The sequence below is a fragment of the Propithecus coquereli genome, unplaced genomic scaffold (genome assembly GCF_000956105.1).
Source record: "Propithecus coquereli isolate 6110/MARCELLA unplaced genomic scaffold, Pcoq_1.0 Scaffold12, whole genome shotgun sequence".
Lineage (NCBI taxonomy): Eukaryota > Metazoa > Chordata > Mammalia > Primates > Indriidae > Propithecus > Propithecus coquereli.
In genome coordinates, this window is record NW_012136080.1 from 7,732,300 (window position 1) to 7,745,599 (window position 13,300).

At 33.9% G+C, this 13,300-nt stretch overlaps 1 protein-coding gene across 1 annotated transcript in view; it reads right to left on the reverse strand.

The window, feature by feature from the left end:
- PIK3R4 (phosphoinositide-3-kinase, regulatory subunit 4) overlaps positions 1–13,300 on the reverse strand; it is a 67,992-nt gene that overhangs the window by 51,585 nt on the left and 3,107 nt on the right. Inside the window, exons 4-7 of the mRNA XM_012664546.1 lie at positions 7,872–8,005; positions 5,491–6,073; positions 2,239–2,373; positions 409–630 (exon numbers count right to left, since the gene is read on the reverse strand). Of these exons, the coding sequence (XP_012520000.1) occupies positions 409–630; positions 2,239–2,373; positions 5,491–6,073; positions 7,872–8,005 (1,074 nt within the window). The remainder of the gene's footprint in view (positions 1–408; positions 631–2,238; positions 2,374–5,490; positions 6,074–7,871; positions 8,006–13,300) is intronic.

Consider the following 13,300-nt stretch of genomic DNA (forward strand, 5'->3'; position numbering starts at 1 on the left):
AATGATGGATGTTCACTTTTGTTTTATAAACATATGTTTATAAACATAATGTCTGTCACTGTTACCTTTACACAACTGGATCATACTTTAAGTAGATTTACAATCTACTTCAGTCACTTTAACAATATTTCATGCTATTTTCCCAGGCCATTTTCTTTTAAAATATAATTTTTAATGACTACGTGGTACTCCTTCGTATGGATGTATCACAGGTTAACCAACCTCTTGATCAGCTAAAATACTTACATCATCCAAAAGCAGCATGAAAACAGACAGAAATACTAGGAACTCATTTAATTATCAATGAAATCTGGTATTATCATCACCTATCCTTCAGATAGCATAGAAGTATTTGAGAGAATAATTTAAAATCTTAAAGATGAATTTAAAAACAAACAAAAAACATACCAACTATACTGTCAAAAAAAGCTCCACGGAGATGCCAATCATTCTTATCATTTAGGAAAGTAATCATGTGGGACAGCAAAACGTCGTTGGCTTTCTGTCGTCCGAAGAATACACATAGCCGTGTTATTCCATTTTCCATTAAGGTCTGTTTAACAATATTTTCAGGGTCACTTAGCAAAGTTACAACTTTCTGCTGAACCATTTCATGTAAGGCTTGGAGCTCTTTTTAAAAAAAAAAAAAGACAGGATCAATTATTTTCCCATACACACAGTCCCAATCTTACTTCTTACTCCTCAGAGCAACAGAATAATTACAGAAGCCACCAAAAAAAGTCTTTAGTCACTAAGTTTTTCCATTATTCAAATGTCTGAAGGATGGAAAACTGAAATATAAACTGAAGAAGATCCTAATAAGCAGATGCATGGTTACTATCTCACTAATTAAATAGCTTCATTTATGAGCTCAAGGAGAAAATCATAGGGAAACACGAGAAAGGAAATCATATTGCCCAATAAGATCAACCTAATCAAGGACTTGAAAATATGGGACAGGTTCAGGCCATAATATGATGGTACTGAAAAATACTTTTAGAAAGCATTTTTAAATGTCAGTTTATTATTTTTTAGAGAGCCAAAAAATAAACTGCAAGTCCTATTAAGGCTTTCCTTGACCTAGCCACTGGCTTTTTCTCTAACCTTATCTCCTTCTTCACCCTCCCCTTTCCATTTATTTACTTAGTTGTCCGTCTTTCCCTTACAAAAAAATAAGCTTAAAAGCAAAGATCATTCCTGTCTTATTTACCACCATATCCCTCGGCTGTGCTTACAGCAGGCTCATAATTGCCTGATGCAGAGCTAATGTTTAACAATTAAATAAAGAATGGCAGAGGCTACTGCCCAGCTGCTGTCAAAGGAATAGGTAAATGGTCCAATGCGCAAAATTATGTACTCACATTAAAAAACAATTTAGATGAACTTTAGATTAACTCCCAAAAGTTCCAACATTTAACTTCATTACCTAAAAAGCTCTAACTACATGGTGACAGAATGTGAAACAACATTATTTTCCAAGTAATTCTATGCAAAAAAGCTAGGATTTCTTTTCTGATATATCCTCCTACAAGTTCAAAATTATTCCACTGTATTCAACTCTAGACATACGCTGCCTAAAAATGTGCGATTCTAACAACTAACAACCATTACAGCTCTTTATAGCATAAAAATCAAAAAACTATTAATAGATTTCTCATTTTTCTCAATTAGAAACATCTTAGAGCAGATTAAGTATGTTATTTTACTTCTAAACCTTTCACTCAACAAATGTTAACCAAAAGCCTGCAAAGGTTTATACAGATGCAAAGAAACCTAAGACAGGGACATTGACCATAATGAGTTTACTATCACATCTGTTCCTTTATGGTAAAAGGGGGGAGGAGGTTGATATGTAAATCACAGACAGTATGAAATAAAAACCATTTATGATTGAGATACTCAGAATATGCTCGCATGAGGAGAAAAGGTTTAGATTCTTTAGCTATGATGTTTTTAATTTTTTTTATGAGAATTATATATTTCAGCTAGCTTTACTGCTAACACAAATCAATTCAGGCTGAAAAACAATTGAGTTTAATATCTACGGTGACAAGCTGATCATTTTCCAGCTAAGTAACTGTGTACGACACAGAACAATCAGACACCAGGGACCCTTCCTATCTACTATAAATCTGGTATTCCTGAATATTAATGAAAACTACAAATGGTAGTTTTTATAAGTTAGCACTAGCAATTCATTCTAAATAATAAGAAGTCTACAAGAGAAGATTATACAACCTGTGTCATAATTTCCATTTGGTAGTGTAACTTCATCTATTTCTTCACTATTGGGGTCATTTTCCATATTGAGATTTTTTAGCTGTACTAATTCCAGGAATCTCAGAGCTGTTTCTGCCAGTAGAGCTATGTTTTCTATAAGATAAAAACGGAGAAAATTTATAACAATTACAATTTTAAATCTTTGTGGTGCTTATAACTTTTCCTCCTTAAGTCTTTATACAAGTAACAGTCATAAAACTAAATGGAAAAATAGGACTTTTTGTTTTAGCACTTAACCTAATCAGACATTATTAACTAGTCTCATAATCTACAACCATCTCCAAACTGCTAGTTTTAATAATGAAATATAAGCTTTTTTAAACGAATACAAACATAATCCAAAATATAGCATCAAAATCCACTGAGCCAAAAAAAAAAAAAAAAGAGCTTAATCCTTCTATGGAGACTTACCCTTTAAACAATCTCTGCACAAGTGAGAGATACTTATTAGACTAACAAAAACATTCATATTAAAATAACAGATCAAGCTAGGCTTTCGAATTAGACAGAGCTAGGCTCAAATCTTGACCTTGCCACTTACTAGCTGGTGTTTAAACAATCTGAGTCTCAGTTTCTTCACGCATAAATGAGGAGTCACAGCTACCTCAAAAAGAAACCATTGTTGACTGCTTTACAAGTGATACACTGAAGTTAGTGGACCAATGTGTGTCAGACTGCCACACTTTTGCAGTTGTCCATATCTTCTCCTTTCTCTTTCTGATACTATTAAGACTGATACTCCTCACCACTGCAAAATATCTACTTCTAATTTCGGCTGTCATATTTACTATCAATTACATCTGCATTTTGCTTATACTTTTTTCTTCCATTTTTATTTATTCCTGGGTCTATATCCTTCCTTGCCTCCCACTTCTGTGCTTCTTAACATACGACCATAAACTACAACTGCACCCTTTTCCCTCTTAGCAATGAATAGCACTGAATACAAAACTGAACTACCTTAAAACTTAAAATAAGACTCACTTTTTCCTTGCTTTTTAACATCTCTGAAATCAAAATGCACCTTACAGTAGTCGAGATCTCTGAATCTATCAAATACAATGATTCTCTTCATCTTAGGGTCTCACTCTCCATCCCTGCCAGGTTAAACATTGCTCTGAACAGAACAAGAACTTACCTCTACGTAAGCAAGATATTAATATCCTATAATGCCTGCTTATCCTTTTAAAGATGGAAAAATTCTAGGCTATACCTTGATAATAAGCCAAAATTCTAGAAGACTATCCCCACTTTAAAGAGTATATCTTTATTAGGAAAAGTTTCTTGCTTTCCTGCACACCTCTAAAGTCTGAGTAGATCTATGTTTATTTTCCCATGCACGTCCATGAGCCACAGCACACTTCAAAGTTCACTTTACACAAAATACAACTGTATACCAGCATCTCTGAGATAAAAGAGAATACTGTAAAGGAAAAAAAAAATGTTGATTTTAAACTTTTATAATTACTGACATGTGTTTTAATTATATTAATATTTAGCCATACAAATTCAAAAAGACCTCTTGCTCTATTTAAAAAAAAAAAAAAAGCTGTTTTTTCATGTACTGGGCCATGAAGAAGGGACACTGCGAGGTGCTGGCACTGACCCTGGGTTATCGTGGACTCTCACCAAAAAGACCCAGGAGACCAAAGAAAAGCAGGATTGCTCCAAAACCAAGGTCTAGACCAGGAGCTTTGAGAACTGAGAATTAGGCAAGATACATTTGGGTCATGTTATTTAGCCTCTCCTAACCAAAATTTTCTCATCAGTAAAATGAAGGTAATATAGCATCTGTTACTCAAGGGTTGTTACAAGGGTTAGCTGCAAGATCTTACAACTAACCCTTACAACAACCTAGAGCAGTAGATGCCCTGACACAAAGTGGATTTTTCAATAAATAGTAGCTATTATTTTTATGCTACAGCTATTAGCAAATAAATGTCAATATGTTATTATGGCACCTACACATCAGAACTGTACCTATTTAACACAATTGAGAACAGATTAATATACACTGGACCAAAAAGTAGGGTCATAAAATTCTGGTAAAGAAAGATAAAGCTTGTTTTTAAAATATATAGACTTTTATTTCATTTGATTTTATCTGCTTCAATTATTTGTATTTTTCAAGTGAGTTATAAACATGCTTTGTTATAAATGATAAACTCTGATGTGCCTTAAAGAAATCCTGGATTTCTAGGCCTGAAGTTTATGCATATATAGTTATGGAAACCAGAAACCATAAACAAACAAACAGGCAGAGAGATAAGCATAAATAAAAATATATATATGGGGAAAATAAACACCTAATAACCACCAATCACTTTGTGGATATGCCTAGAGATAAGACCAGAGTCCAAGGACCATTTTTCACATGTTCCATTAAAATAATGACAAGCGAATCACAAAATGAATGAACTAAGCAAGTTTCTTTCAAAAAAGTGACAATATCATCACTACACACATATTATGTACTATTTATAAAGACTTCAAAACAGAATCCCTGATTTCCATCAGATTACATTACAGAAATAAATTATGGAATTATATAAATGTTCCAGTGATACTTTCCATGCAGAAATAAGTTTTCAGAATTAATTTGGGGAATTAAAAACATGAATCTACATCACTTAATTTTATGAGTGAAAATTACAAGCAAAACACATAGGTGTGTATAACACACCCACCTCTATCACAAAGAAGCCACATATCCTAACCACTACAGTAACTGGAAAAAGGACCTTAAAATTGAGTAAGTTAATATGCTGGGTTCTTTCAGTACCAAATTACCCAGAAAAATTAATATTTTCAACGAAAACTGACAAACAAATGTATTTGTTCAGAGAAACTTTATAAAGGCCTAAAGACACTAGATCAGAAGCACATACTTGTAAACATTAGTCTTATTCCCATTTAAATGTAATAATATACACTGTATATTATACAGTATAATATACACTGTATAATATACCAGTAAAAACACAAAATTCTGTATTATATACTTTTTCACTTGATAATTCTGATCATTTCAAAAATGAGGGAACACACAAAAGCTGATTCCCAGAAACAGATTAGCTATAAATATTATTAAAACATACACAAGGAGCAAAGTTCACAATCGGAATTCCCAAAGAAATCAGGAAAACAAGAGTATTATAGTTGCTAACGTAAAAAATATCTAAGTGGCGACTACGATATTTGGACTCTTACCGGCATAGGCTAGTCTAACAATAGTAGCATCATCTTGGGCTAAGTGGGCTATGCCAGGCAGAATGTATTCCGGATAAATATTGACATCATTGCGAGGAACCTCTTTGACCAGAGCAAGAACTTTGGTCAACGTCCTCAAGGCTTCAGCCCTCACTCTAGGAACAGAGTCATTGCTGAAATGCAAAAGATATGGAGTAATACGATCCAAAAGGATTTCTACACTTAATCTTGAGGCCAAATGGAGAATAAGTTCCAAAGCAGCAAGTTTGGAATCACAGTACTTAAGGGTCTGTAGGCAGGACGTTATAACAGACACCAAGATAACCAGCCCATTTTCCTTAGGCTCGCCTTCTGCTTTTTCTGGCAGATCGTGTCCACAGAGATTCTGAATAATGTTGCCCAAATCCTTCCGTATAACCAGAATACGCTCATCTGCAGAAAGAAATGTTTCCTTGGCAAATTGGGCCATGTAGGGCTGAAGGAAAGTATAAAATATTTCAGGAAAGGCATTGCCACGCTGCTGCTTTAAGTAATCTTCTGCCTCTAAACGTTTATCTGGCTCACGGTGAATCATTTGAGTTACCTATACCAAGGGAAGAAAGGGAATAAAAATAGATTTGAGAACAGAAAATTAAACGAGATGAAAACTACAAGGGCAATTTACACATGATTTACAGGATTTTCATGGTAATTCTAACTATTCTCAATCTTTGCCTGACAAACTACTTTTAGAACCTGACTACTAAATGAGATGTGACTCTACCGTCCTAGAAAGCAATAAGAAATTACATACAAATGTACTGCAGATGGCCCTGACACATAAAGAGGAGGTTATACCCAGGTTCAGTATTCCTCATTTATTAAGACGGGGGAATAATGTATTTCTGTCCACAACTCAAAGATTCTCATAAACTTTTCTGAGCAAAAATTCCACTGAGAATCTAAGGAAAACAATGGATCTCCTCCAGAGAAAAATGTATACAAACCAATTCTGCATACAAAGTTACATACAATTCTGGAAGGAATCACAAAACTCCTGAAATCCATCTACATATCCCAGATTAAGACTTATGGTTTAGAACTTTACTGCCACAAGTCCAAAGTAATACATGGTTTAAGTATAACTCTAGGACCTAGTCAAAAGCGAAATCAGTGGCTTAAGTTTTTAAAGCAATGCAAAAAAGATGTTAAATTCTGCAAACACTAAAAATGATAAATCTAGTTTCAGTGTATCCTGTGTTTTCTAGTATCATAGGCAAACAAATTTATTTAATTATTTATTTATATACAAAACATATTTCAATCTTTCCTGGACACTCATAGTATATCAGTCATTATTTAAATATACAAAATGTCATAAAAATGTACCTAGTTGTTTGAGCTTTTTGTTTAATACTCTAAATAAGAACCTAGCATTGATCTTGGGGGAATCAAATGTACTACAAAGAAAAGTGAACTAGTAGAATCACTTTTAGATTTGGATTAAGCCTTAAATAAGAAACAGATTCGGTCATTTCACAGTTAAGAAAATGCAGGCCTAAAAAGACATGAAGTTACTTAGCCAAAGTAACATAACAAATAAGTGCCATACCCAAAGAAAGAACATCAGGTATGCCAACTCCAGTGCACTGTTCACTAGACATGAGCTAAAGTGGCTTCCTCTGAAGCATTTTATGTTTTAACATTTGTCATTTTTAAGAGAAATTAAAACATATTATATATTTCCCTACCTCCTTAAACAATATTCTAAATATACCATAATTTTTCTATGGCTCAGAGTCATCATCACAAGCATCAGTCACCATATGACTGACTTAAAAAAGATGCCCTCAAACAGTAATGTAGCTATATGGCTTAGGTGACCTCTCCCCATAGAATTCCTCACACTTGTTCTGCTATACTAACATGGGACTCTATAGCTTCCTTTCCAGCCTTTAGTCTATATCAAGAGAGGGAGGTAAACAAAGATATATATACTTCTATATGAAATAGCCCTATATTGCTGTATTACATTTAAGTTGATGTTTCTCATCTCCTTCATTTTAGATGCCTGTCTTCTTCATTTCTTATTAGCAAGCTCTATCCAGGACAACTTCTCCAACCCCAGGTACTTCCTTACCTACCTTCCAAATCTGTTCAAAGCAGAGCTTAAGATTTTAATGGGAAGACAGATTTTTTTTTTAAGTCAAATGAGTTTTGTGACTGATGAGGAGGAAAAAAATAGTACATTTCTCCCTAAAAAAGTAACAAAATAGGCTGTTTGTATTAGTTTATGGTGCTTTACTGCTTTGTTTCAAATTCATAACATTCCAGGAAAGCTGACTAAAGCAGAAACATAATCCAATTTAAAACTTTATGGCTAATATTTGTAACATAGTTACCAGTTCTCTGATGCTACGATCTTCAATTTTACTTAGCACTTGTTCAGGGAAAAAATGTCCATTTCTGTAAGCCAATAGTTGGGAGAGATCAAACAATGGTACGCCTTCTGTAAAAAGCTCAGCTATGACACAACCTAGAAAATAGCAGATATAACTGCATTAGAAATGAGATGCAAGATATCATGCAATATAGATCAATAATTCAGAGAATTCATAAAACCCAAAATGCAAAACCCCAAAGTAAATTAAATTAAAAATTTTAATGCAACATACAATCAAGCACATCGGGAAAATGTCTATTACCCGAACATCAGTTTCTAAAGTCAAAAAAAAGGTGGACTCAATGTTTCTCCCTCTTAAAAAAATTAAATAAAATTACTTTCCAGTTCTATAATTTAAAATGAATACATGTGTATCAAATATATACATTTACATACAGAGTGATAAAACAAGAAACAGGTTTTTTTAAAGTATGGATTTACAGACACTAAGTTCATAACTACTAAGAAGTCACATTTGACAATTCATTTATTCATAATGAAACAAAAAGTTATAAAGAGTATACTATACAGTAGGCACCAGTAAGTAGTACATGAAGCAGATAAAATCCCTGCTCTCATGAAGCTTTCTAAGAAGGAACACAGAAAATAAACCAGTGAGCAAACATAAAACGCAAAGGGCTAAGAAGTGTGGCTGTACGACTAGAGACGGAAAGTGGAATAACTATCATTTTGCACTTACATAATTTTCAAACCAGAAATAAAAAAAGTATCTACATTCCCTAAGGGGCAAAGCAATTCCACTGAGTCACTACATGACATGCATGTAACAAGTCTTAAAGAGATCCTTCAATAACCTCATCTCACAGCCTTGGCATTTGCTGGTCTCTCTGCCTAGAATATTATTCCCCACGTGGCTTATTTGCACCTCCTTCAGATCTTTAAATGCTCTACCACTGAGCTATACCCCCTTCACTCCTTCAGCTCTTTAAATGCTCAAATGTTTATGTGCACATTCCCTTTTCTCTTTTCCCTTTCCCTTCTGTTTCTTCCCCACAGCACCAACTTCCATAATTACATTTTATATACAGATGCTCTTCAACTTATGATGGGTTACATCTTGATAAACCAATCATAAGTTGAAAATATCTTAAACAGAAAATGCATTTAATAAACCTAACCTACTCAACTTCATAGCTTAGCCTAGCCTACCTTAAACATGCTCGGAACACTTATATTAGCCTACAGTTTAGCAAAATCAACTAACACAAAGCCTATTTTATAATAAGGTGTTGAACATCTCATGTAATTTATTGAATACTGTACTGAAAGTGAAAAGCAGACTGGTTGTATAGGCACTCAAAGTACAGTTTTTCCTGAATATGTATTGCTTTTGTCCCATGGTAAAGTTGAAAAATCATGAAATAAAGTTGGAAACGATCTGTATTTGCTTCTTTATTTTCTATATGGCCATTAGAATGCAAACTCCATGAGGAAGGGATTTTTTTCTATTTTGTTCACTGAAAAATCCCAGCATCTAAGCTCCTGACACATAACAAACACTCAATAAATTTGTTAATCTCCATCTATATAATGACAAATCTTAAAGAACTTCAAACAACAGCTATTAAAAACACCATAAGCAACAAGGAAATAGAAGATCTGAACAACACTACAAACCAACTGTATCTAATAGACATCAACAGAACACTCTACCCAACAATAGGAAAATACAAATTTTTCTCAAGTGCCCATGGAACGCTCTCCAGATTAGACCTACGCTAGGCCATAAAACAAGCCTCAGTAAATTTAAACAAATTGAGATCATACAAACTATGCCCTTCAAACCACAGTGGACTGAAACAGAAATAAATAACAAAGGAAATTTTGAAAAATTCACAAATATATAGAAATTAAACAAGACACTCCTAAATAACTAATGGATCAAAGGGAAATTTAAAAAATAGTTCAAATGAAAATGAAAACACAACATACAAAAACTTACGGGATGCAATCAAAGCAGTGTTTGGAGAAAATGTATAGCTATAAACACCTATGTTAAAAAAGAAGAGCTCCAAACAACAACCTTACGACACAAGAAAAAGATAATCAAACTAAAACCAAAGCAAGCAGAAGGATGGGAAAAAAAAAAATTAGAGCAGAAATTAATGAAATAGAGAATAAAACACAATAGAAGCTATCAACAAAATCCAAAGTTGGTGCTTTGAAAAAAATCAATAAAATTGACAAACCTTTACTAAAAGGAGGGGCAAGTCAAATTACTAAAAATCAGTTATAGTAAGGGGACACTATTTCATTCCAACCTTACAGGAATGAAAAGAATTATAAGGGAATTCTCTGAACAACTGTAAGACAACAAATTGGATAAACTAAATGAAACAGATTCCTAGAAATATAAATTACCAAAACTGCCTTTAAAAAAAAAAAAGGAAAATCTGAATAAACCTTTAAGAGCTTGAATTAGTAATGAAAAATTTCCCACAAGCCCAGATGGCTTAACAGGTGAATTCTACCAAACATTAAAAGACTAAACACTTATTCCTCACAAACTCTTCCCTCATCCCTCCCCCCATAAAACAGAAGAGGCAGGAAGACTCCCCATCTCATTCTATGAAGCCAATATTGCCCTCATAGCAAATCAGACAAAGACATCACAAAAAACTACAGACCAATATCCCTGACAAGTATAGACACAAAAATCCTCAAAAAATATTACCTAACTGGATCCAGGATTATAAACCATGACCAAGTGAGATTTATTCCAGCAATGTAAGAAAGTTCTATATATGAAAATCAATGAATACACCATATTAAATTAATGAGAGAGGAAACACATGATCATCTCAACAGACATAGAAAATACATCTGCAAAATTCAACACTTTCATGATAAAAGCATTCAACAGATAAAGGGTATCTATGAAAATCCCATAGCTAATGTTTTACTTAATGGTAAAAAACTGAATGCTTTCCCCCTAAGATCAGGAACAAAGATATCACTACTATTCCATATTGTACTGATGGTTCTAGCAATCAACAAAATGAAAAAGAAAACACACAGAATGAGAAAAAATATTTGCAAATCATGTCTCTGATAGGGACTTATAACCAGAATACATATCTTACATATCTCACAATCTTACATATCAATAATAAAAAGACAAAAAAAATCTAAAAAAGAACAAAGAATCTAAACAGATTATTTCTCCAAAGAAAATACAGTCATGAGTCACTTAACAACAGGGATACATTCTAAGAAATGTATCATTAGGAATTTCATTATTGTGTGACCATCATAGTGTGTACTAACACAAACCTAGATGGTACACACCTAGGCTATATGGTACACACCTAGGCTATATGGTATAGCTTATTTCTCCTAGGCTACAAACCTTTACTGCATGTTACTATACTGAACACTGTAGGCTACTGTAACACAATGTTAAGTATTTGTATATCTAAACACAAAAAAGGTACAGCAAAAATATTGTATAAAAGATTAAACAATGGTAATCCTGCATTTACCACGAATGGAGCCTACAGGACTGGAAGTTGCTCTGGGTAAATCAATGAGTCAGTAGTGAGTGAATGTGAAGGCCTAGGACGTTACTATACACTCCTGTAGACTTGTTTACACTGTACACTTAAGCTACATTAAATTTACCAAGAAAATATTTTTCTTTCTTCAATAGTAAATTAACCTTAGCTTACTATAACATTTTTACTTTATAAACTTTTGAATTTTTTTGTGTGTGTGTTTTTTTTTTTTAAGAGATAACATCTCTTTCACTCTGTTGCCCAGGCTGGAGTACAGTGGCATGATCATAGCTCATTGCAGCCTCAAACTCCTGGGCTCAAGTGATCTGGCTAATTTTTTTTTTTGTTAGAGATGGGGTCTCACTGTGTTGCCCAGGCTGGTCTTGAACTCCTGGCCTCAAGCGATCCTCTTGCCTCAGCCTCCCAAGTGGCTGGGATTACAGGCATGAGCCACAGAAGCCAGCTCTTTAACTTTTTGACTCATTTGTAGTCACATAACACATAGCTTAAAACACAAACACGTTGTATATCTATACAAAAATATTTTTCTTTATATACTTATTCATAAACTTTTTTAATATTTAAAAAAATCTTTTTCATTTTTTTCCAGATGCAGTGGCTTACACCAATAATGCCAGCAACTCAGGAAGCTGAAGCAGGAGGATTGCTTGAGGCCATGAGTTTAAGACCAGTCTGGGCAACAGAGAGAGAACATGATTCTAAAAATGTTTTTAAAAATTAGCCAAATGTGGTGTTTCATGCCCGTAGTCTCAGGTGCCTGGGCAGTTGAGAGAGAAGGATCACTTGAGCCCAGGAAGTCAAGGCTGCAGAGAGCTATGATTGCACCACTGCACTCTAGACTAGGTGAAAGAGTAAGACCCTGTCTCAAAATACAAAAAAATAAAAAATAAAATAAAATTTTATTTTTTACTTTTTAAAACTTTCTTGTTAAAAACTAAGACACAAACACACACATCAGCCTAGGCCTGCACAAGGTCAAGATGATCAAGACATCGCTAGGTGATAGGAATTTTTCAGCTCCATTATAATCTCATGAGACCACAGTCATATAAGAGATCTGTCATTCACCATATCTTTATGCAGCGCCTAACTGTATGTGAATTTACAGTAAGCACATGAAAAGATGCTCAACATCATTAGTCATCAGGGAAATACAAATTGAAACCACAATGAAATACCACTTCACACCCATTAGGACTCCTATAATTAAAAAGATAGTAACAAGTATCAATGAGGATGTGGAGGAATTGGAGCCCTCATACATTGCTGGTGGGAATGTAAAATGGCCTGCCTACTTCGAAAAACAGGCAATTTCTCAAAATGCTAAACATGAGTTACCGAGGTACATTCCAAGACACTGAAACATATGTCCACACAAAAATTTATACATCAATGTTCACAGCAGCATAATTCTGAATAGCCAAAAAGCAGAAACCACAATGTCCCTCAACTGATGACTGGATAAACAAAATGTAGTATATCCATATAATGAAACATTTGGCCATAAGAGAAATTAAGTATTAAGTATTAATTATTTCAAGGCTCATCCATATTACAACATTATGCTAAGTGAAAGAAGCCAGTCACAAGAGGCCACACACTGTATGACTGCATTTATATGAAATATCCAGAATAGGCAAATCCAGAGAGACAGAAATAGATTTAGTGATTGCTAAGGGTTATGGGGAAAGGGGATGGGGACTGAGTGCTAACGGGTTTCTTTTTAGAGTGATGAAGATGTTCTGGAATTAGTGACGATGGTTGCACAACTCTGTAAATCGGTTAACAACCACTGAAGTGTATAAAAAGGTATATTTTATAGTATGTAAACTCCATCTCAATAAAGTTGAAA